The following is a 26,102-nucleotide window of genomic DNA, read 5'->3' on the forward strand; positions in this document are numbered from 1 at the left end:
CTATCGAAAAAAACAACTCGGCAAACGATGATAAACGCCGCGCGCCGCAAAAATTGTATCACCAACGCCGCGCGCCGCCAAAAAAATCCGCTGCGTGCGAATTTGCGGATTTTGCGGGAAATCCGCAAATCTCGCGGATTGCGGATTTCCCGAAAATCCGCAAAATCCGCGAGCGGAACGGATTTTCCGCCCACGCTTACCTCCCGGTCACCCTTAGCAAGCCTCTGCAGCTGGTTCAGAACCAAGCCGCAAGACTTATCTATTGCCTCCCTCGTTGGCAATCTGCTAGACCGCTGCTCAAGCAACTGCATTGGCTTCCTGTTGCACAACGCACTCTCTTCAAGGCTGCCTGCATGACGTTCAAAGCCCTTAATGTTCGTAGCCCCAAGTTTATTCAGGATCTTCTGCTTAAATACATCCCTTTACACAATCTCCGGTCTGCCTCTCACACCCTCCTGATTATTCCCTGCTTCAAATTCCAACGCAAGGGAGGACGTAGGTTTGCCACGCTTGCCACCAAACTATGGAACACCCTCACCCTGGAGATTCGTTCCTCTACCACTCTTCTCCAGTTTAGGCAGCAACTTAAAACATGGCTCTTTGTGCAGACGCTGGCGTAACTACCCTCTTTCCCCCCTGGGTTTAGTTTCTAGCACTGTTGGTTAGCGCCATGAAACCCTCGGGTATACGTGCGCTATACAAATTCTGGATAAGATAAGATAAGAATACGAATGTCCTCTGCCAGCAGAAATTCTGCCTCTGGAACATTACGGCTGTATAATATATACAGACGGATCAGCACAGCCCGCAATTGGGGTAAACTAGCCTATAGTGCTGCATGCGCGATTGTAAAAGGTCGCTGGTGCGAAGGTAAATTCCGACCCATTGTCACAAAAACTCAATCACTCGAAGACTGTACAGCTCAGCGACCTGAACTACAGGCTTTTAAAATGACGCTTGAAAATACTGATCGCGAATTCCCCACACTAATAGTGTGCGATTCATATTACTGCGTCCAGTCTTACGATGAATACTTACAGAACTGGGTTCAAAATGGTTTCAAAGATGCGAAAGGTGGCACAATAAAGCATAAAATGCTCTGGGAACAAGTAGTTCTTTTACAGAAAGAACTACAAAAGACTCACGTGATACATGCACTGAGTCATCAGCGTGATGGCGTTCACGTTGTAGGGAATTCATTGGCTGATGAGGCCGCGAAGGCGGCTGTGCGAACGGCTACCGTAGCTGCAATCACCCGGTCAAAAACAAAAATAGACAGCGAAATAATACAAGCTGTCAGTGCTTCAGTAAAAAACAGTAATAAGACACTCCCGAAAGGTTTTCCAGTAAAGTACTCATACAAAACTGATGGGAACAATGTTCCTTTTGCCGTAATCCCTGGAGTGGGGGATAGGGCAATTCCAAACATGGAACACAGATTAGGACTAATTTTAGCGGCACACGAAGGGCTCGCTTCTGTACATGCTGGTGTTTCCGCCACAATATCATTATTAAAACAAGATATTGGTGGCCACGTATGAGAAAACAGACTAGAAATGATGTTCTACAATGTGAAATATGCCAAAGAATGAAAGTATCAACAGTGAAACGACCAGCACAGACGCCCTTTCTGATCTCAGATAAACCATTAGCGTGTGTTTACCTGGACCACTGTGGTCCCTTACAAAGGGATGGCAACTATAAATATATCATGGTCACAGTTGATTCCTGCACGAGATTCATTTGGATGTGGCCCCAGCGCTCGGCTGACGCCAGAACTGTTATGAAAGATTTGCGAGTCTTTATCGGCACATACGCAATTGGCATGCTACATTCTAACCAGGGTCCTGCGTTTAGCTCTCGAACTTACAAGGAGGCCATGATATGATATGATATGAATAAGTTTTTATAGAGCGCAACTTACACTCCATGGAGCATCTTGGCGCTAGACATCACTGTCCCGGAAGAGGAAGGGGGGGGATGCTGTCAAAAGTTGATCAGGGAGGGGGGAAAACTGGGTCGATAGTTAGAGCGTAGGGTTAGATTAACGCTAGGCAGAGTGAGTCTGTGGCCTTGAAGATCCATGTTTTAAGCGTTTTACGAAACAGTATTTCGGAATGGATCAGGCGCATTTGGGGTGGGAGCTTGTTCCAGGCTTTAGCTCCTAGCACTCCGATGGATTTTCCACCTTTTGTGGTTAGTCTGAATTTGGGGGCTGCAAGTAGGTTTAGGTTGGATGATCTGAGTGACCGGGAAGGAGTGTATCTTCCAAACCTTTGGGACAGGTATGTAGGTCCCGACTGGTGGTAGGCTCTGAACGTGATGAGTAAGATTTTAAATAGAACTCTTTTGTGGATGGGTAACCAGTGCAGGGTTTTAAGTGCTGTTGAAGCAGATGATTTCCTGGGTAATCTTAGCACCAGGCGGGCGGCCGCGTTCTGAACCATCTGCAGCTTGTGCAGAACAGCTCTGTTTGAGCCTGCATAGATGCTGTTGCAGTAATCTAATCGGGATGTAATGAGGGCTACTGCTACAGTCTTTCTGGCTGTCAGGGGAAGGAGGTCGAAGAACCTTCTGAGGCCTTTGATGATATTGAAGCAGGACCCTGCCACTGTACCTGCTTGTTGCTTGAAGGATAGGGCTTCATCAAACCTTATCCCGAGGTTGCGGGCCGACGTGATGGTATTGGGTGGGACTTCGGCGTCTTGGGGCCACCAGTTGGTGGGGGAAAAAAGGTTGTTTTGGCCAAAAGGGAGGATTTCAGTTTTACCTGAATTGCATTTGAGATGATGAGTTCTCATCCATTCAAAGGTTGCAGTGAGACAGTTCCTTAGATTTTCCTCTGCTTTAGTAGAGTTGTTATCCAGTACTAGGATGAGCTGGGTGTCGTCAGCGTAAGATATCGTGCTGATGTTAAAGGATGTGATGAGTTCGATCAGGGGGGTCATATAAAGGTTGAAAAGAACCGGGCTCAAGCTTGAGCCTTGTTGTACCCCTGTTTTTATGTTTTTTTCATCCGAGCAATAGTTTCCTAGTATGGTGATTTGTCTCCTATGGCTTAGGAAGTTTTTCAACCATTCGAAGGCGGTACCCGCTAGCCCTGATTCTGCCAGGCGGCCTATCAACACGGGGTGTGAGACCGTATCAAAGGCCGCCGACAGGTCGAGCAGGATCAGGACGGCCTTTTTTCCTTGGTCCAGTGCCATCTTGAGGGTCTCTACTGTATGTAGAAGGGCTGACTCCGTGGAGTGTTTTGCCCTGAAACCAGCCTGGTTTGGGTGTAATAGGTGGTTTTCTTCTAGATGTTTAGTCAACTGTTTATTTACTGCTGCTTCGGTCAGTTTAAACAGTAGAGGAAGCAACGAGATAGGGCGAAGGTTGGAGAGAGTGGTGGGATCAGGTAGGGGCTTTTTCTGCAGAGGTTTTACTGCAGCGAGCTTCCATTCAGATGGAATGGCGGCAGTGGTCAGAGAAGAGTTTATGATTGAGTTTATCGCTGGATTTACCGTGTCCACCAAGGTGTGGAGCAGCAGTGGGGGGCATGGGTCAAAAGGGGAGCCTGATTTACTGGAGAGAATGGCTAGTCGAGATTCGTCGAGACTAATGGGAGTGAAGTTTTTTAGCTGAGGTTTATTGTCGATTGGTCGTATTGCATCGTAAGGGGGGGGTTCAGGAGGGTCTGGGAAGTCTATGATAAGATTTAGTATTTTCTGTTCGAAGTAGTTAGCTATGTCGTTACAGAGTGCCAGTGAGGGTGGTATCTCTTGCCTGAGGATTCTGGGGTTCATGAACTCATCAACAATTTTGAAGATCTGTTTCTGATTGTTGTTGGACAGATTGATGATTTGAAGAAAATGGTCTTTTTTGGCGTTTTTTTATCATAGAGTGATATTGTTTCCTAGCGATTTTATAGGCAAGAGCATCCTTTGGATCATAGTTCTGGCGCCATTTCTTTTCGAGGGTTCTGATCTCTGTACGTTTGATTTTTAAATCGGGGGAGAACCAGGGTGCTGATCTTCTGTTCTGTTTTTTTCTTACTTTTTCTGAGTTGGCCGGACCGCAGCAGTCTGAGATCCATTTACAGAAAATGTTGTAGTCGGATTCTGTGTGCCCAGTCAGAGATGGTTTAGATTTCTCTGCGATGAGCTGAAGATTGGGTGAGCAGGCAAGCTTCTTCCAGTCTTTTTGCATCGGGACGTCGATTTTTAAGTTGGCAGTATTAGATATTTTCTTGTTGGTGGTTAGTTTGAAGGGGATTAACCAATGGTCGGTCCAGGTTTGGATCAGGGGGGATTCGACAGTTAGGGTTTTGATATTGGTACAGATGCAGTCCAGTATATGGCCTGCTTTGTGCGTGGGCATTTTGGTCAGTATTTCCAGTCCCAGGATATCAGTTAAGTCGTTGAGCCATATAGTATTGGGGTCGATGGGTTTATCTAGGTGGAAATTCAGGTCGCCCAAAACTGTAAAATTTGCGTATTTCAGGGTTAGAGCACTGAGTGCGTCTTCGAAGCTTTCGAAGAAGCCGTTTTGGGGTCCTGGGGGGCGATAGATTAGGCCTCCCGCGAAGGTGTTTTCTTCATTTAGCTGGATGCAGAATCCCATGCTTTCTGCCCCTTTTACGTCCGAGAGTTCGAAAGTAGAGCATATCAGAGAGTCTCGATGGATAATGGCTAAGCCACCTCCTCTCAGTTCTTGTCTGTCGGTCCTCTGAATGAGGTAGCCTTGGGGGACGGTTTGGGCTATGATCGGGTTGCACCATGATTTTAGCCATGTTTCGGTTATGAAGAGCATGTCAATGTCATTCTCTGTAATGAGGTCATGAATGTGCTCCCCATTTTTGCAAATGGACCTAGCATTGATCAGGGCTCCTCGGAGAGAGGTCGCGTTATTCATGTAGGGTGACTGTTTTTCCGGGGTGAGGAGTGTTCTGCAGAGGTAGCAGCATGTGGGTCCTAACCACGTCTCTGCATTGATCATGTTGAGACAATGATTATCGTTATGATTTAGGGCAAGTAAATCATCTCGGGTATAGGTAGGTATTTGATTTGTGCGTACCGTGGGTTGGGCAGCGTGCCCGGCCCTGGGCCCGGCCGTGGCACGGACGGGCACATACGGGCTTGCCTTAGGCGCGCCCGCTGCGCTCGTCCTCTGCGCGTCCGGTAAAGACACATTATTGTAGGGGCAGGAAGTGAGGGTCGGGGGGGGCGTGGCCTCGTCAAGGGGGCGTGTCCTTGCTTCTCGCCGGTGACGGCGGGGGAAGCCTCTCAGCGTTTTTTGATTCCGCGTCAGTGCTAATATCCGCTGCGGCGGTGTTTCTAACACGAGGGTGGAGGTAGGCGAGTGAAGAGTAAGTGCTTCAAAGTACAATAACAAAGTGACTCTCAAAAGTATTTTAAAATAGCTGGCCTAGCTCCTGGCTTCCGCCTCAGGAGACACGAAATGTTTCTGACCAGCTTGGGCATTGCATTGCGGCACTCTAGTCCATTCCATCCTGGGGGAAATGTGGTAGTGGAGAGAAAAAACTGTGGCATAAAGCAATCTATAACAGCCAGGGTATTAGGTTTGGGTGATGGGTGGGTCAAACATCTAATAAGTGTCCAACGTAGTCTTAATAATCTGCCTAGAAATTCTCTGGGTGGAATCACTCCGTATGAACTTTTATTTGGTACAAAAATGATAATCGAAGATCTCGATTGTGAAACTTCAGTGGTGGAACAAAAAGCGTTTGATATCAAAGATCGTTTGGCTGTTTGACAGGACTTGAATGAAACAAGAAGAAGTCCAAGTAACACAAAGCTAAAGCCAACGGCCACTGAAGAAAAACCACCTGTCCCAGCAAGACCTGTCTGGATTCCAAAGATTGGGGATCTGGTCAGAGAAAAGATCGCGGTAAAGAAGGAATTTGGGCCTTCTTACAGAAAAGCAGTACCTGTCTTAGCTATCAGCGGAACAAGATCAGTCGTACTACCGCCCCTTGCTGGTAAAAGGGAAAACAGAGTTGTATCAATCGACCTGGTAAAACCACAACCATGTGGCCAATAATAAGTAGTAGGCCCAGTGGACTCCCAAGAAGTAGCAGAAGACCAAACCTTGCTACAATCCAAGAGGTTCAAACTGAGAGACTAATCACATTTGATAAGCCTGCAGAGAATAAAAAAGGACTATGCCACAAAGCCATGGAACTTGTGCCTCTTGAAACCCAAATTGCAACAGTTCGTCAAGAAACGCCTGTCTACAATGATGTAGCCACGGACTATACAAATATGAAAAAGGAAGAAGCAACTACAAAGATTAATAACAATCCTGATGCCATCCAAACAATTGACAGAACTGCATCTGGCTACTTCATCAATTTCGATGACTTTTCTGATGATCCAAGTGAACATGAAGACAAGCCAGCAAACAAAACTTTCAAAGACAAAATTACAGAACTCTTTCATCAACTTGGGGAAACATATTTGATTTCACTGTGGCTTGAATTGTGGATTGTGTTAGGTGTACTTTTCCTCCTGCTCTGGCTCATTTTAATTCTAAGCTTGGGAAGAATGATTGATGGAAAATACAGTACAATGGACACAGCAAGTCAGAACATCAACTTGGTTCTAAAACCTCACAGATCATCTCACATTGAAAAAAGAGAACTATCATCAGTGAACATCACAGCCATTCCTATACCTGGTGGTGTAGCGTGGGACACTACTGATTACGACATCTATGGCCCGGTTGAACTCTTGAAATATCAATATCAATTCAAGATTTCTTTAAGTGACTTTGTATCACCTAGTACTTTCTCTGATGATTGGGACTTTGAAAATATTAACAATATGATTTCAGATTTAGAAATGTCAGCTAAATATACAGAACATGATTTTTTACAAGGTTCATCAAATTATGAGGAACTATATTGCTATAATCATTATGGGCATCACTATTTGCATAAATCAGCAAATCCTAGTTTTAATGTATAATCAATGGGAACATTGTCCAACTCCGCCGAAAGGCAGCTCAAAAACATTTTATGAAAAAGTTTATGAAAAAATTTCTACGTTTGGTTTTGATTTTTGGAAAACCAACATTGAAACAAAAACAGTTTGGGGTACAAAAGATTGGCAGGTACAAGGTTTAGAATCATTATTCAGAGCCTGCATGATCCCAGAATAAATAATGTTCCTGAATGACACCATTCAACAAACAACCTGTCTTGGCCTAGCCAGGATAACAGACTTGAACAAACCGTCTATACCAAAACCCATACCTGATAGTAACAGCACTACAGAAGTGGAGATAGACGTATCCCATATTTTAAAACATAACAGAACAATTCATAATTGGAACAAATGGTTGATCTGGCCACCAGACACTAATAACTGTCAAGATAGATTCCTGAAAAAAGTACAGGGGTTCAAACAGAATAGGCCAGACCCAAGATATTCCCAGAGACAACATCCAGGGATAATTACAACATATAGTGTAGGAAAACTATGCCTCGAATGGCTACAGAAATCAACACTATCTAAAATTAAGCAACTCTTGACTTTAATTAAAGAAGGTGCTGACTTGCGAGATTTCATACTGGGACCTCGCAAACAGCGTCAAAAACTTTTCATATACGCCGGTATATACGCAGCTTACAATGAAGCTTGGAAAATAACACAAATTGAAACTGCAGAAAAAATACGAGAAATTGATCGTATTCATTTGGAAAATTCACTTTCTGTAGTGGAAAATGGGTTAACAACTCTGTCCTCCAGAATGTATTCACTGGACAGCATTGTATCATCTGCTATTGATATAATAGAACAGGATATGCTAATGTTACAACATGGCCAGTCCCAATTACGTTCTATTGTACAGTTAGGCTGGACGTTACAAAATCTGCGTTCAGGCTACGTGCCATGGCTTCTGATAAACACAACGTCATTACTTTCTATCTATAACCTTACTGATAAACAAATCTCTTTGGCACAAAGAGGGGCAGACTATACGGTGCTGAGCATTGAAAAACTAGAAAGATTACCATTGACAGTTTCCGAAAGACCTGTCATTAAATGGATACTACATGGCACCATTACAATTCCGATAACGACTTTTCAGTTTCAATATTGCCAAAAGTATATACAAGCAGGCCCGTATGAAAGGTTGGGTAAAGGGTACATCAAGTCAACCTGGAATTTACCTTACACGCATAGATGTTGAAGTGGGGGCAGGAAAGAGGTATTTCTTAGTGGTAACAACTGTAAAAATTCACTAAGCGGTACACTTCTGTGTCAAGGAATTAACTTACACGGAGCCTGCGAAGGTTCATCAAATAACCTTTCATGCCACCTGCACGGCACCCCTGCTACACAGAGCCTTTTTTCAGACAGCTTTCCAACGGCAGCTACGTTCTAATAAGTGACCACAGCTGTGTGTGGCATGGTGCCAGGAACGGCCTATCTCGTGAGCGTTACTTCCAGGGTCACTAGTTGTATGTAAGTATTGTATCCAAACAACAAGCTAGACATGGAGGCAGCAATATGGCCTTCTTTGAATATCTCTTCTATTCGAATTGATACTTTAAGCAGAATGAAGTCTATTCTTTTACAAACAACTGTGCCTTTAACCTCGTCTAGAGAAACGGATGACCTGCAAGTTGCAAGGACAGCAGCAGAGATACATACATTATCAACAAATTGCCCCGTGCATTTCGTAGAAATGTTAAGCCAAATCTTAAACATGTCTGATACCAATGGCATCGCACATGTATTTAAGACAATTATTTCGGGACTGTTAGCACCCTTTGAAGCAATCCTGAGCATCTTCCCGAATTTCGTGCACTCTGTGTTCGGCGGACTGCATCTCATCTTGGGACTCGTAGCAGGAATCTTATTTTTGTTCCTTCTGCTCCGATATGGCAAGTCAAGTCACAGAAAAAACTCAGGCTACAATGGAAGACACGATCCTCGCAATACAATACCGAGAGCGGATTAGTAAAGTCCTCGGCTTGACTCGGCTAAGAGATCTGAATACTACTTGGTTTCTTTCATTCAGATCAATCTGGCAAGATTGCATCTTACCTGTTCTACGATGCCTGCTATGCAGAGAAGAATGCGTGTTGGACATCTGTCTTACACTTCCATCAGCAGTACCTATGGATGTCGATACTTTGCTTGGTTCGGTAACGGCTCAGGCAACATGTTGTCCCCAACGGCTACCCATTCTGATGACGGCATTCGTTGAGCCCTCACCATTACGATTAGGTGGCGGTGAGGTACGAGATGAAAGTGGCACACAGGTACAACCTTCTGTGAACATTGCTGATCCAGATAACGCTGACGGTAATGCATCTCACATATGCACTATTTTCACTTTTTCGGAAATGGCCCAACTTTCACCTACTGTTGTAGACAAATTTTTTGCCAGCCTATCTGAATTAATGTTCTCTCCTAACAACGAGAATAACTTTTGAAAATACGAGCACACAGCGTTCCCTGAACTCTGAATTCGGCCTTCAGTTTTGGTAAACAGAACCTAAAAAACTTTGGAACTATTTTTTCCCCGGAGAGTGAAATTGTTTTTTCCAGTTCCAAAATATTTACCTTTTTGGCACATGATAATCTACTTAAAGTAGAACTATTCTTAGAGAACAATATTTCTATTTTAGAAACTCTAGAGACAATATTTATACTTAGTCTCTAGCACATGTACAGTCTTGTATAACTATCTGATGAAATGGTCTCGACCTTCTCTTCTGTTTTAAGAGCCCTTTCATAAATGTAAATTTTGTGATTCATTCAGTCAACATTGTAAATGTACAATATATGCATTATTTGAATGATACCACTGCTTGAAAACGTACAGTATAATACTCATTTTTTCGTGTATATACCACTAGCGGCCCGTCCTGACGTTGTCCGGGTAAAAAAAGGCTAGGCAGCAATGGTTTTAGTATCATTGTACATTCGTCCCACATGATAAGAGACACATTTTGAAGCAGTGTCCCCAAAGGTCCGTTTTTCCGAATAGAGCATATTGAATCCCTTTCAAGGGAAACTGTTCAAAGGTAGAATGTGCTGTTTTCCCAGCTGTTAGCAAAGTGGCAGCTATTCCAGATGAAGCAACAGCTAGAGCCAAATTCCCAGAAGATCGAACTTTGGCAAGTATGAGGTTGATTAGGTAAGTCTTTCCTGTGCCACCGGGGGCGTCTATGAACAACAGTTTGCCTTGCTTCTTTTCAACACTATCAACTATGGTGTTGTAGGCGAGTTGTTGATCGGGAACTAAGTTAGGCAAGTGTTGAGCAAGGTAGTTATTTAGCTCTGGAATATTGTGTGCGGTAGCGATATTGTGGTATCCAGTTAGGTTAGTTCGGACCGCTGGCGGCAGGCTGAATTCTTGTAAGGACTTCTCGCTTAATAGATACAGTGAGTCTTCAATTTCTATAAGACCTTGGTTTATGATTTCATTGTTGATAGCAGCCCGTGCCGACGTTGTCGGGGTATGAATTTTGCTGCCAGTTGTATATTGTTTTGTAGGATTTCGTTTTGATAGAATGTCTTATCTGTGACAGGCCTGTGAAACGCTCCGATTCACAGTGCACTGCTGATGCACTTAAGAGTGCGCGTTCAGTAGTGTGTGAACTTGAGTTTCCCTACTTTATATTTCTTTGCAATATTATATAGCGCAAACTCGACAACATGGCATGAGAACAATTTACATTACAGAAGAACACATTCATTTGTGGTAGGCACGGGGAGACAAAGCGATTTACCTGGACTCACAGGATGTTGAGCTGATGCCGAGATTCGAACGTAGCTCCCCAGCTCTAAAGTTCGCAATTCTAGAACTTGTGGCGGGAGGTGTGTCTAAAAGTGTATGTTGGTGCTGTCCTTAATGAGAGAGACCTGTGCATTTTTCAAATGGGTGGTGAAAAAATATGAGTATGTTGCTGGAGATGTGGGCAGCCGTGCCACCAATGTACTTACCGGGTGAGGGTAAACACCGATTATTCCGCAACTTTCTTTCGCCATACCATCACTCCGCATACTTTCATTACGAAAGTACCAGGACTCCGCAATGCCATTATAACGCATGGCATTACATTTTATATGCTTTTACTACGGATACATTTACAACGAAATTTGTTGTAAATGCATGAATGGTAAAAGCATGTTTTTTTTAATGTTTGGATAAGGTAAGTATGGGTATAGGAGTATATGTTTTGGGGTACTGAGGTATACGTTTTGGGGTGTTTGGGTATTTTAAGGGTTCAGATATAGTTTTGGGTTATGGGGTACAGGGGTAGTTTTAGGGTTTAGGGATAGGTATGGGTTTTGGAGTACGGGGGTATTTTTAGGGTTCAGGGCTAGGTTTGGGTTTTGGGGTATAGGGGTATTTTTAGGGTTCAGGGGTAGGTTTGGGTTTTGGGTTTGAGGGGTATTTTAAGGGTTCAGGGCTAGGTTTGGGTTTTGGGGTACAGGGGTATTTTTAGGGTTCAGGGCTAGGTTTGGGTTTTGGGGTACAGGGGTATTTTAAGGGTTCAGATATATTTTGGGGTTTTGGGGTATAGGGGTATTTTTAGGGTTCAGGGGTAGGTTTGGGGTTTGGGGTACAGGAGTATTTTAAGGGTTCAGGGCTAGGTTTGGGTTTTGGGGTACAGGGGTATTTTTAGGGTTCAGGGCTAGGTTTGGGTTTTGGGGTACAGAGGTATTTTAGGATTCAGGGGTAGGTTTGGGTTTTGGGGTACAGGGGTATTTTTAGGGTTCAGGGCTACGTTTGGGTTTTGGGGTACAGGGGTATTTTTAGGGTACAGGGGTAGGTTTGGGTTTTGGGGTACAGGGGTATTTTAAGGGTTCAGGGCTAGGTTTGTGTTTTGGGGTACAGGGGTATTTTAGAGTTCAGGGGTAGGTTTGGGTTTTGGGGTACAGTGGTATTTTTAGGGTTCAGGGCTAGGTTTGGGTTTTGAGGTACAGGGGTATTTTTAGGGTTCAGGGGTAGGTTTGGGTTTTGAGGTACAAGGGTATTTATAGGGTTCAGGGCTAGGTTTGGGGGTATAGGGGTATTTTTAGGGTTTAGGGCTAGGTTTGGGTTTTGGGGTACAGGGGTATTTTTAGGGTTCAGGGGTAGGTTTGGGTTTTGGGGTACAGGGGTATTTTTTGGGTTCAGGGCTAGGTTTGGGTTTTGGGGTACAGAGGTATTTTAGGGTTCAGGGGTAGGTTTGGGTTTTGGAGTACAGGGGTATTTTTAGGGTTCAGGGCTAGGTTTGGGTTTTGGGGTGCAGGGGTATTTTTAGGGTTCAGGGGTAGGTTTGGGTTTTGGGGTACAGGGGTATTTTAAGGGTTCAAGGCTAGGTTTGTGTTTTGGGGTACAGGGGTATTTTAGGGTTCAGGGGTAGGTTTGGGTTTTGGGGTACAGAGGTATTTTAGGGTTCAGGGGTAGGTTTGGGTTTTGGGGTACAGGGGTATTTTAGGGTTCAGGGCTAAGTTTGGGTTTTGAGGTACAGGGGTATTTTTAGGGTACAGGGGTAGGTTTGGGTTTTGGGGTACAGGGGTATTTTAAGGGTTCAGGGCTAGGTTTGTGTTTTGGGGTACAGGGGTATTTAAGGGTTCAGGGGTAGCTTTGGGTTTTGGGGTACAGGGGTATTTTTAGGGTTCAGGGCTAGGTTTGGGTTTTGGGGTACAGAGGTATTTTAGGGTTCAGGGGTAGGTTTGGGTTTTGGGGTACAGGGGTATTTTTAGGGTTCAGGGCTAGGTTTGGGTTTTGGGGTGCAGGGGTATTTTTAGGGTTCAGGGGTAGGTTTGGGTTTTGGGGTACAGGGGTATTTTAAGGGTTCAGGGCTAGGTTTGTGTTTTGGGGTACAGGGGTATTTTAGGGTTCAGGGGTAGGTTTGGGTTTTGGGGTACAGTGGTATTTTTAGGGTTCAAGGCTAGGTTAGGGTTTTGGGGTACAGGTGTATTTTTAGGGTTCAGGGGTAGGTTTGGGTTTTGAGGTACAGGGGTATTTATAGGGATCAGGGCTAGGTTTGGGTTTTGGGGTATAGGGGTATTTTTAGGGTTTAGGGATAGGTTTGGGTTTTGGGGTACAGGGTATATTTATAGGGTTAAGATGGGTTAGTGTTTTAAGGGTGTTGGGGTATTTTAAGGAGTAAGGGTGGTTTATGATCATGGGGTGCAGGGGTATTTAAAGGGAGCAGGGTGGGATTAGCACACAATATGAGGCATGGCATGAAGGGTGGAATGTACCACACGCCCCCAGTGTTTGTCACGCCCCCAGCACACGCCCTTAGCACACGCCCACAGCACAACGCAGACACGCCCACAAGGGACTACTTTGCTGGCACGGTTCTTTTACCTTTTAAATGTATATGGTGGGTGTCTGTATAGCCTATGTCCTTCTGCTGCAACTGCCCTTTCCAACGCTGTATTGGGTGTTGTGATTGGTGCTGTGGTTCCTGAGATTACCCGCCTCAAAGGTTTGGGCTCTCTCTTTATATTATTAGTATGGATTTCAAATGCATTTTATGTATTTTGGGGTGGAATAGTAAACACATGCTTAGATATGCTTATACATTGCTTAGTATTTAGTAATGATGGACATTATACGTGGAGTGGGTGTTGTAGATGATTCTAGGACTCTAGTAAATATTCCCGATGTTATGCCCTTATGTGGTTATATCAAATCATACCCTTATACAGGCATAAGAATCATACCCATATTAAGACATAGACAATGCAGTCCAAATATGGCAAGGCTACTCCCATAGACTCGTGGAAAGCACAACGTGTTCTTAAACAAACCAAGCCTCCAGCAGCCCGGGAATTCCCCCTGCTTCTGTATTGATTTTTCCTAGAACTCCTGGAGTCCTGAAAGAACTGCGAGTTGTTAGTGACGTTTTATGTCCAACCTTACGTCAAACTCGGCACCTTCCAGGTATAAATATACCAGCATCTGCCTTAAGCAACACACGGTGGTTTGGAGCAGATCGGCTATCTACTTGCCCAACGCCCTGCTGATGCGAGTGCCGAAGGAAGCCGACCCTCCCATTGACGCACTGAGAGAGACGCTGTCTTTTCTCCTGCCGAGAAATCCAGCTCCAGTGTTTTCCGGTCACCCTTGCGGGTTGCTGGGAAATCGAGTTCTCAGAGAGAGATACAAGACCTCCTTCATTCTATAACAAAGGTACGGAGCTGATTAGACCCACAGAGAATTCTTGATTCAGATTCTTGGCAAAAACTGTAACTCATCTACTCCTTCCCTGTACTAGGCTTAGGTTAGGTACACTGGGGTAGGCGTATCTTAGAAACACCAGTTGAGTACGTTTATTCATTATTTTATCGTTGTATGTATTTTATCCATTTTAAGTATCTTATGGCTTAGAAACCATATAAATGCTTTTACAGTATTATTTCATAATACTCATTTTACTGTAGGCACTTTACTTTATGACAAGTATTGCAAATGTAGCAATTCACTTCTCTTGCATGAGAAATTAGACTGCTCAATAAATAACCCTTTTATTGAAAACGCCCGTCTCTCTATTTCTCTGCACTTCTGATGAAACGAAGCATGCACAATTGACTTAGTGAAATAGCTATCTATTGTTTCCGCGACTCTGGAGATATACTCTGGAAGCTTGTTTCCTTCCCAGTGTAAGAATTGGCTTGGTAGTTTGGTTTGTCCTGTTCCCATCATGCACTGGGACAGGAACAGACTAATTTGCATATAGCCAGGTTCTGAGCTGGGATGGTGCAGTGAGCTAAGAAACGGTGTTGGATCTAGCCCTGATCTCTTGACTGGGTGAGAGTATTCTGCTTAATTCAGAAACTCTGTCCATCACCACCCCTTGTTGTTAAATATTTTGTCCACCATAAGCGTGGAAGGGTATACTCAGATGTGAGTCCCTTGCTCATTGCACCATCAGGATTCAAGCAAGCCGGGCCGATGACGGCTGAAATGCCAGAAACCGGTCCCTGGAAGCTTGTTTCATTCCCAGTGTAAGAATTGGCTTGGTAGTTTGGTTTGTCCTGTTCCCATCATGCACTGGGACAGGAACAGACTAATTTGCATATAGCCAGGTTCTGAGCTGGGATGGTGCAGTGAGCTAAAAAACGGTGTTGGATCTAGCCCTGATCTCTTGACTGGGTGAGAGAATTCTGCTTAATTCAGAAACTCTGTCCATCACCACCCCTTGTTGTTAAATATTTTGTCCACCATAAGCGTGGAAGGGTATACTCAGATGTGAGTCCCTTGCTCATTGCACCATCAGGATTCAAGCAAGCCGGGCCGATGACGGCTGAAATGCCAGAAACCGGTCCCTGGAAGCTTGTTTCCTTCCCAGTGTAAGAATTGGCTTGGTAGTTTGGTTTGTCCTGTTCCCATCATGCACTGGGACAGGAACAGACTAATTTGCATATAGCCAGGTTCTGAGCTGGGATGGTGCAGTGAGCTAAAAAACGGTGTTGGATCTAGCCCTGATCTCTTGACTGGGTGAGAGTATTCTGCTTAATTCAGAAACTCTGTCCATCACCACCCCTTGTTGTTAGGCATTCATAATTAAGTCTAACATATTCAATAGAGACCTAGTCGACCTCAGTCCTACGTCTACACTATTGTTTATGTTATTCCAATGTGCAGAGCCTATTGGGAATATAGGAACTACACGACACAGGCTGTAACCTGGTCTAAAGTTTCCTATGAAAATTAACAATGGATAAAACACATTTTGGGTCCCCCCTTTTTCCTCAGACCCTGCTTGACAAATCACCTTAAAACTTTAAAGACAGCAGCTAACCTTCAAAAAACGCTTTTCCTATGGAAACTATATTTTTAAGCATTTATATATATATATATATATATATATATATATATATATATATATTATATATATATATATATATATATATATATATATATATATATATATATATATATATATATATATATATATATATATATGAAAAAACCATAGGTTATAGACCATATATAGTTAGGAATTAGCATTTACAAAACCTTGAAAATTCACTGAAAAAACCATAAGTTATAGACCATATATAGTTAGGAATTCGCATTTACAAAACCTTATTTTACTCACACAAAACCATTGAAATTCCATATATAGTTAGTTGCACTAACTATATATCGCGCACCCGCAATCCACTGCTGATGATGTCACATATTACATCATTCATGACATGGTCAGTGACATCACTGATGACATCACTGATTCCAATCAAGATGGCTTCTGGTGTGCCATACTTTTGTCATAAGTAAGACTGTTAGCGCTCTAGTTGTTCTTTAGAACACTCTGGGACATTCTGTCATTGGGCTATACTTGGGGTACATCTGGGTGATATTTGGGCTACATTTAGGCTCTTTTGTCTCTGGTGGCCATCTTGGGAGACTGTATGTCAGAATTTTTTAATGAAATTGAAGAGGGTATGAGAAGTCACTCAAAATGTGCCCTAATTTTTCTTTCTGCAGCACTAATCATACTTCATATGGCAAAATATACCCCCTCATTTTGTTCCTTTTTAAATTAAATGTTTTAAGAGTTACCACTTTATTCCTATCAAGATGGCTTCAGGTGTGCCATACCTTTGTAATAAGTAGGACTGTTAGCGCTCTAGTTGTTCTTTAGAACACTCTGGGACATTCTGTCATTGGGCTATACTTGGGCTACATCTGGGTGATATTTGGGCTACATTTGGGCTCTTTTGTCTCTGGTGGCCATTTTGGGAGACTGCATGTCAGAATTTTTTAATGAAATAGAAGAGGATTTGAAAAGTCACTCAAAATGTGCCCTAATTTTTCTTTCTGCAGCACTAATAATACCTTCTATTGCATAATATACCCCCTCATTTTGTTCCTTTTTAAATTAAATGTTTTAAGAGGTACCACTTTATTCCCATCAAGATGGCTCCAGGTGTGCTATACCTTTGTAATACGTAGGACTGTTAGCGCTCTAGTTGTTCTTTAGAACACTTTAGGAGGCTGCAGTAGAGCACAAAGGAATCAACTGACAGTCTCTGTCCTTGTTGGATGTACAGGTTTTACTGAGAATGTCAGACTTCATTTTCACATGACTGAGAAAGATAATGTGAATTTACAGAAAATATGCTTTCAGTTTAGCTTATAGATCCCCTTCCAAACCACTGTGGGAAAATCATGAGATATTAGTTTTCTTTCAAACAATATTCATGATATCACAGCAAAAGTTTTTTTCACATGGTAAAATCACCTTAGAACCCACCACAATTCCTAAAACGAGTATGGTACCATCAACAAATGATTTATAATGTAAATAAAGTCCTAAAACCCTCTATTAACTACAATGCTTTTTAATGAGGTGCTATCATGTATATTGGTCCCAAGATGGCTGCCAACACTTCTTGGATGAAGTGCTGACAGCCAATCAGATCAGATGTGTGGTTAGGCTCCGCCCAGATATATATCTTTTTTTGAACCTAAATTACTCAAAATCCACTGGAGCACATATATTGAGACCTAGCAAAGGCACATCGGGCTAACAGTCCCTACAATTTTGCCAAGTTTCGTGCAAATCCATTCAGCCGTTCGAGCTAAAAGTGAGGCCAACCGCCCTATGGAAATTAACATGGGAAAAATGCGTTTTGGGACCCCCCTTTTTTCTCGGCCCCCCCTTGATGAAACCCCCCCCAAATTGTCAGGGGCTGCTCAGAAACAAAATGTTCCATGTTCCTGAAAATTTCAGCCAATTCCGTCCACAAACGCCAAAGTTATTAGACATAGAATTTTCAAAAATCCCATAGAGAAAAAATCCTAACTATATATACCTACTGGCGACCGCCAGTAGGTAATATATATATATATATATATATATATATATATATATATATATATATATATATATATATATATATATATATATATATATATATATATATATATATATATATATATATATATATATATATATATATATATATATATATATATATATATATATATATATATATATATATATATATATATATATAAATTCTAAAGTAGAACACATTTTTCATAAATGTATGGCGAAGACAGCCTGCGCTCTAAAAGGGTAGCTTATTCACTAAACGCACTCCTTCAGTGGCACAGATATTTCTCAACATCACTGTTAGAGTGTGCTTCCATCAATGACCAGCACACCCGCTCTTAAAATAATCCCACCTTCACAGCTAATCACCAAGAATGCATGGACAGCAACACAACAAACTACATAAAGGTGTATGAGAATGGGTGCGGTCATAGCATTTCCTTAGGTGTGCTGATCATTTAGTAAATCAGGGGCATATTACCAAGCAATAGCGATAATTATCGCTATTGCTTGGCTAGAGACAAAAATTTACCGCTGAGCTGATAAACCTTGGTATTACCAAGGTTTATCGCAAATGCGATAAAAATCGTCCGCAATGCATGAATATCACTGAAAAGTCCGCGATATTCATGCATTACCGAGCTAATGCTCTTAGCCATGTTATCCACCTCCCATTGGATAACATGGCTAAGAACTGCTCAGGGCAGGTGTTAGCTTTTGGAGATATTTGTGCTTAGCGCGAATATCTCCAAAAGTTGGTAATAGGAGATAGCGATGTTAGCGACTGTTTCCAGTCGCTAACATCTTGGCACGCCCATTTTGCATGTCATTAGTGATAAATATCACTGACATGCAAAGTGGGGCCCTAGATGGTCGCTATCTCCTACTAGCTGTCGCTAACTGGTGTTAGCGACAGCTAGATGATAGGGAGATAATTTTATCTCCGCTTTCTTAGCTTTTAAAGCTAAAAAAAAGCCGAGATAAACCCTCTTGATAATATGTCCTTCAGATCGTTAGGCAGCAAATAAACCCGGAAAAGCTTTAAAGGCAATGTGAGTTAGTCACTTATCAAGCAAGCCTGATTACAGATGCCAAATGTGCCAGATGTAACGAGTAAGGGGCGGACCTCCTGCATATGTTATGGCCATGTACAGCCATTCAAATATATTGGGGAGAGGTCACTAGTAGACTGGCTCAATGCACGGAGGGCACATTAGACTGGACATGGGAGGTGTGCATCTTGGAGCTCTACCATAGATCGAAAAAGATAAGGTGACGTTCAGATACATAGACCTAGGCCTAATAGTGGCTAAGCGATTGCTCAAACGTCGCTGGAAAGCGCCTGATCCCCCAACGGCAAAGGCCTGGTATTACTCCCTCCTGTGCTGGGCGCAGGCGGAGAGCATAACACTCCACCGTGAGAATGCACTAAGGCTGCGCTAGCAGCCTCTGGCATCAGCATGGTATGCAATCTTGTTTGATTTCCACATGGCGGAGCAGGGCATGGACTCGACAGTAGCCTCGACTCTGAGCGACAACGAACAAACAGCACCAAAGCTGCCGCCGACTTAGCCATCTTAGACCGCGGACAGAACACGCTTGGCTATGATAGTCCCTGACGCTTACAATTACATACCAGTTTTGCGGCCATGAATGTTAGGAATATCTAGGTGGCATGTCAATGAGTTAACAGTTCAGTTGATTGAGGAGATGCTTATTCATAGTCTGTGTGGCTATAGCGGATGAAGTGTTTTTAAAGCATAATGGTATATACATATTGGTGCAAGAGGAGACCTTCCCCTTGTTCTCACCCCTTTCCCCATATCCCTTTTATTAATATCTCCCATTTTTTTTTTCGTTCATTGTCATACAAACAGAATGTTGATTCATCGCATGCTGGATTTGTAATATCATGTTGATGATAATTCTGGAAAAATGTCTCGCATACATTATACTGTAAAGATACCATTAGAATGGAGATGTATGGTATACACATTGGCTGTCGTGTATGGTTTAAAAGTTAAAATCTCATAATAAAAACAAATTTAAACAAAAAAATCAAGCAAGCCTGATATCTAACTCACGCTGCCAAAACTAAACTAGCTTTTCAGCGGTACTGCCTATTCAAGGAAATTAGGGGGCATATTACCAACGTTTAGCGATATTTACCGCTAACGATCTTTAGCAACGAATTTTTTAACGCTAAGCATCGCCGGAAATTATCGCAGAGATAACTTGCTATTAGCAAGGTTTATCTCAGAAGTGATAAAAATCCTCACGCTAACTGCCAATTGAGAGATTATCACTGGAAAACCAACGATAATCTCTCGAAGTTTGGCGTTAGCTTGATGATAGGGGCTCACAAATGTAGCCATGATATCCACCTTCCATAGGATATCATGGCTGAGTCAGGAAAATACCAGGTGTAAAAAAAGCAGTGCTAACCGCGGTTAGCGCTGCTTATTTTATCACTAACAGGGTTAGCGAAATCCTTGATAATAGGAGAAATGTCGCTAAACAACATTTCTCCTATTATTTTTCTCTGGAACGCCCCCTTTGCATCTCATTAGAGATGCAAGGGGAAGCGTAGAGAAAAAGGGTGCTAACATGCGAATTTGTGTGTTAGCACCCTGTTGCTGATAGGGAGATAATTTTATCTCCGCTTTCTTGGCTTTTAAAGCCAAAAAAGCGGAGATAAATCCCTTGATAATATGCCCCTAGATTTTTTCTCTTACATAGGAATCAGGGCCGACTGGCCATACCGGGCATTGGGCGTTTTCCTGGGAGGCTGGAAGGGTGCTGGTCAGTTTTGCAGAGGTGCTGCAATATCGGCCCCCCCAGTAACAAAAGAAGCAGTGCTGCACACTTGCAACCCCCCACCACCCCTCCCCACCCGGGGGCTGTTCTGGCAAAATTGCCAGGGCTGCTCTGTGTTCCAAGTCCAACCCTGATAAGAATAGGTGGCAAAAGTATTAGACAGAACATGACATACTGACTCTGTGATGAACGAACTTCCCAGTGTTACACCAGACCACAGAACTATCCCAATGGCTATGATCGTTTTCCGGTTGTAGCGGTCTCCAAGGTAACCGAAGAGAGGCGCTGCCACCAAGAAGCAGCAGATGAAAACTGCAACGACAGAAACAGAAGAAAGACACATAGTTTAGACTCACCATTCATTTGAGCATAGTAAGTATATGCAGTCAATATTTGTTGTCTTTCATAGACAATGCCACTAGACATGGTATGTATTTTTAGTGGTTATACAAGCAGAAATGTTAATATCTGAGAGTTATGCTTTATAACCTCGTTTCAAAACAGTATTAGTTAGTGCCCGTCCCATGATTTTTATAATGAATAGTGGATTTTAAAATCAACATAAATGGAATGTCCTCATCGCATGTCATGTTGTAATACTTGTCTTAAAGTCAAAAATTCACATTTAAATACGCACGTCCTTTCAATTTGTAACCTTTTTTAAGATTTTGCTTGGAAGCAACATTGCTATAAATGTATATGTTTGTTTTAGTCACCATTTACAGACTATGAACATTCTATCCTATTTGTTTTCTGTGATGAAATCTTTTTGCAGAAGTCCACAACTGAGTAGTGTATTGATAATTTTGTTAAATGGCTAATTTTGAGCTGCAAACTGTAATTTTCACAACAGTAGGAAAATATTATTCCATGTGGAGAAACGACTTCCCCGCATCCCTATCGGTAGCAGTAGTCAAAAAGTATTTGTTTAGATAAACATATCAATTCCAATATATATAAATAGCTGTAAAGGCAGATAAGTAGCTTTACAGTTCTTTGACGGATCTCTCTTAGTAGCTCACCCCAGTGATGCCCAGGTGACCACCCTCACTTATAATAATAACCACGTATGTACTAATGCGCAATATTGTCCAGACCCCAGAACTATATCAAGAAGGCTTTGAAAAGGAATTGTTGTATTTTGTTGTGACACAGTTTTTTCGTTTTTGCTTTAAGGCATGTCATGCTGTGGGTGACCCTTAAGTGCGCATGTCCAAAGCCTGTGATACCCTTTTCTTCCTTGCAATTTTCCATGGTCTCGCACTATGCATTATTGTTTTGTACCAACTGGTCACCTGTCATATTATGCTGGTCTCTGGCGAACATATGGTACTTTCTTGTAGCCAATTTAAACATTTTCATTAAAAAGATTATGAGCAAAAAAACATCTAAATAAAAATATACTTTTGAACTTAAGAACTGGCCCGGATTCATGTAGAATTGCACCCACACGGTGTAAGATAGGTTAAAAACCACTTTAACACTCAAAGGAAGCAACTTAATAAAAAAGTTATAACAACATTATGCTCTACATTTCCAAACTCTTGTTAGTTATTTTACAAACATCGGTCCAGGGGGCAGAGCCAGCACCAGACGCGGAATCCGCCTTCCACGCGGCCTGGGACCAAGTAGTCCTTTTCCCCCTGTTGACAATTGTTGATAAACATGTTAAGCGTATTCAAGGAGAGGTCACCGGAATACAAAGGTGAACAATACCCCTGAATACACTTGGGTAAGAAAATTTTAAAAAACCCAGATATACTACACTAATTATGTAAGTATTTTTAAACTTGTCTTCTTGTCCTGACAAAAGCTCCACAGACCCGGCTGGGCCATAGGGAGCTGAAACATGTCGACGTTTTTGTGTATGTTTAAGTGATATGCAATAGACCTAGTGACGCGGTCTGTTTAGCATACCCAATATTTTTTAAGGAGTTATCCAATACAACAAAATTTAAGTTCAAGGTTGTTTGGAGACTAAAGTTTTTTAACCCATAACCTTCATGTGAGGGTAAAAATACGGAGATTCTCTAGATACTGCCACGCAACACTAGATAACTGGTTGAGGCTGGCATGAAGCACGGTGGTTTACCCGATGATAATGCCACAACGCGAGTGTGGGGCGGAGAAAAGATATAAACCGCACGATTAATACACAGCGTTTATGAGGGTTAACTAACATACCTCCGTGTAACGTGGTTACAAGTATCCTATCCACCATTTGATCAATTGTACAAACCTTGGGGAATTGATAGGATCTTCAATCCTCCTCCCTAATCCTGATTATTTTGATATTTTACAAACATCCTCAGAAAATGTTACCACAAGACTTATTGTGTTGCTGCTAACACCTTTGCAAGTGAACTGGCCTAATACTAGCTTTTTTGAACTTCAGACATAGAAGTCTCAAGGTGTGTACATGGAGTGGTACAGACGAATAATATGTTGGATGGTCTACCTGTAATCACCAGAGTCTATTTGTTAGGCACTCATTAGAAACTTGATATAAGGCTTCTTCAACTTGAAGAATAGGGGATTAAAAAAACCTAAAATTAACAAAAACTGTTTTCTTTTACTTCAGCTGTGAGATTAGTGTCAATATACTGGAGCTAATGTACGACTTCATATTATATTCACTATTCAGTTTATTGCTATAAGTAGAATATCTGTGGGACTGAGTTCTCAAAAGGTCATATCCAGCAATAGTTACCAAATGGCTAATTGCAATCTCTTCAATGAATAAATGAAATATGCATTTTTGGCGATTACATGTCTCATCTTCCTTTGCATGACGTATTTCCTTACCTACAACCGCTTTCAATTCATCCACATGTGCCTTTATGCACATAGCTAGATAGATCCAGAGTTAGTGATCAACCGTGTATGAAATTGATGTCAAACCTAACCCTGGCTGAATCCAGGCGTTTGGCACAAACAGAATAACTTGAGGATTGATTGAACTGCTGTCAAACCCATCATTTTATTTGTGTATCCAAAAGAGGCTACTGCCCCTGTAAAGCAATATTGGATGCAGATTAGTTTTAATATGTGTTAATGACTCTCCTGATGCCCAACATTTTCATAGAATATTAAAACATTTAAACCTATGCTGAATGTCTTGCATCTGTTTTTTTTTAATTCTAATGTCTGATTTCCAGAATAGACAATTATCTACAAACATTCCTAGGTGTGGATATTTTCTAGCCTATTCTATTGGAGGTTTATTTAGAAACCAAGTCAAGTTTCAGTATGTTCTGTGGGAAAAATCATTGTTTTGTTTTTGGTATTTTAATGAGCAGCTTGTTCTTCTGATTATGTATTTCCAACCAATTAAATTCTGACCGGAATAGGTAAAATGTAAGACCGGGTCACTAGCATGCCCAAGGATTCTTATTGATACCTTTAGGTTATGTTTAATATGTGACTGCTGCCAAACTCCCCACATTCTATGGGAAGGTCTTCATATACAAACATCCTAGCTTCATTGCGCTACAGGTTAAAATCTTTGAGATAAACCTGCACAGGAGCTTACTTTACCCAGGACTCTGTGCAGTAATAATACTAAATGTAGTAGACCATTATCAATTCACCATTATTTCCATTTGATCCACATCCGGTAGCAAGTGATAACATCGTTTTCCAAAACATCTTTTATACAGGTTTTTTTTTTCTCAAGAAAATCTTTAAAAAAAACTTTGTTTTCCATGACAACTTCAACCAAATTACTCATTACATTCTCTTATACAAAAAAATGTAACTTACAATATGTATTGTTACCGCATTCCCAAAATGTAAAATGTATTGACTTCCATTTGAGAACATTTTGCAAGTTGTTTAATAACATATGAATATTGTGTAATGGTAAATGGACATTTAAAGATAAGTTGATTAAGTAAAAGAGGCAAGAATACGTAATTTAAATAGATACGTCTATACAGAGAGAGAGCAAGAATGAGATAAGGGAAGGCACCACCCCAAAAAATAAATAAACAATAAGATTATTTTAAAAATATCAAACAAAAAGTTATATATAACTTAAGGCAGCTTTGGGGCTTTTCTTCCAAGTAAAAAGAATGTGAAACATAAAGATAGATAGATAGATAGATAGATAGATAGATAGATAGATAGATAGATAGATAGATAGATAGATAGATAGATAGATAGATAGATAGATAGATAGATAGATAGATAGATAGATAGTCTTTTTTGAGTCTGATTAGAAATATAATAGAAACAGAAAATCATAAACAAAACTACATTAAATATAAAAACCTTAAGGAAAGATATACATTTTATGAAAAGGTGTTTTGGTCAAAATAATCTAGTTTCTGCCACGCATTCTGCCTCCTCCCAAAGGACACACATTGCAGGCTAAACAGAGTTAGGGCATCCTTCGAGGACCTTTCACCATCCACCTGTATCTGTCACTTGTCCAGGCAAATGCATATTCCTATTGACATAGAGCCATAACCTGTGCAAACAAGGCACCACCCACTATGCACTGCGCATGTACATTACAGAAGGAATGTTTGCAGCCACTTCTGCAAATACCAAAGTACCCCAAAAGCACAGAAATGGGTGCAAACACCCTCTGAGTTCCCAAACCATGTATTGTATATATACACACAAATGTTCAAGTGGTGAAATGTTTTGCCCACCACGCAGTCAAAACGACAAAAACTTGGTATTCGACAGCAACATCTTTGCATCCTTATTTACAGTGGTTGCATACCATGGGATGCTGATCACTAAAGCCCATTAGGAGACACGGTTACATATTTTGAAATGAGTTCCCAGCATATAGGATTTTGTGATTTTCAGTTGCTTGTGTAGAAAGTGAATCCAACAAAATACACTTATCTTGAAACATGAGAAAAATACACCCACTTTCTTGCAGTTCTATATAGCACAGTTTATTTTCTTGAGATTGGACTGAAAACATGTTTTGCGTTTGCTTATTTTTCAGTTTTTTGAATATCCAATGTACAATTTTATTTGATTTTAATCTTACTTGTATCTAAAATGTTATTTTTTGATATTCTGCATGTATCCAATGTCATTGAAATAAACATAGGATGCTTAGTGATTTTGCATATTTAATATTATTTCTTTTACAATCAAGTGTTGCGTCACACATGTGGGCAGCCAGTGAGACACAGGACGATGGTGGTCAGAAGCGAGGTATAACTTTACCTGTTTGGAGCAGTCCTGCGTTGCTGTCGCTGATGTCAAAGAAGGTCTTGATTTCCTGCAGCACTCCTGGAACAGAAAGTGGAACAGCACTTAAAGACTTCTGTGAACCAGTCCCTTTTGTGACCTTCGCAGCTTTCTTGATTTCATAGAAGAACAAGAGCACAGTTAGAAAGAGATTCAGTGCTAGTCACCTTTTACTGAAACCACAAAGATTCATCAAGAAGAAAACATACAACCAGCCTTCTCGGGACAGCGCCCAGGATCTGGAATGCACTGC

The 26,102-nt window shown here is 41.7% G+C and overlaps 1 protein-coding gene across 3 annotated transcripts in view; it reads right to left on the minus strand.

Annotated features, from left to right (window-relative positions):
• LOC147729731 (protein spinster homolog 3-like) overlaps positions 1–26,102 on the minus strand; it is a 485,480-nt gene that overhangs the window by 442,816 nt on the left and 16,562 nt on the right. For all 3 annotated transcript variants that reach the window (XM_086954613.1, XM_086954615.1, XM_086954614.1), the window contains exons 2-3: positions 25,826–25,891; positions 20,808–20,944 (exon numbers count right to left, since the gene is read on the minus strand). In XM_086954613.1, coding sequence (XP_086810739.1) covers positions 20,808–20,944; positions 25,826–25,891 — 203 coding nt within the window. The remainder of the gene's footprint in view (positions 1–20,807; positions 20,945–25,825; positions 25,892–26,102) is intronic.

Source organism: Lissotriton vulgaris, chromosome 2_1, assembly GCF_964263255.1.
Source record: "Lissotriton vulgaris chromosome 2_1, aLisVul1.2, whole genome shotgun sequence".
NCBI lineage: Eukaryota > Metazoa > Chordata > Amphibia > Caudata > Salamandridae > Lissotriton > Lissotriton vulgaris.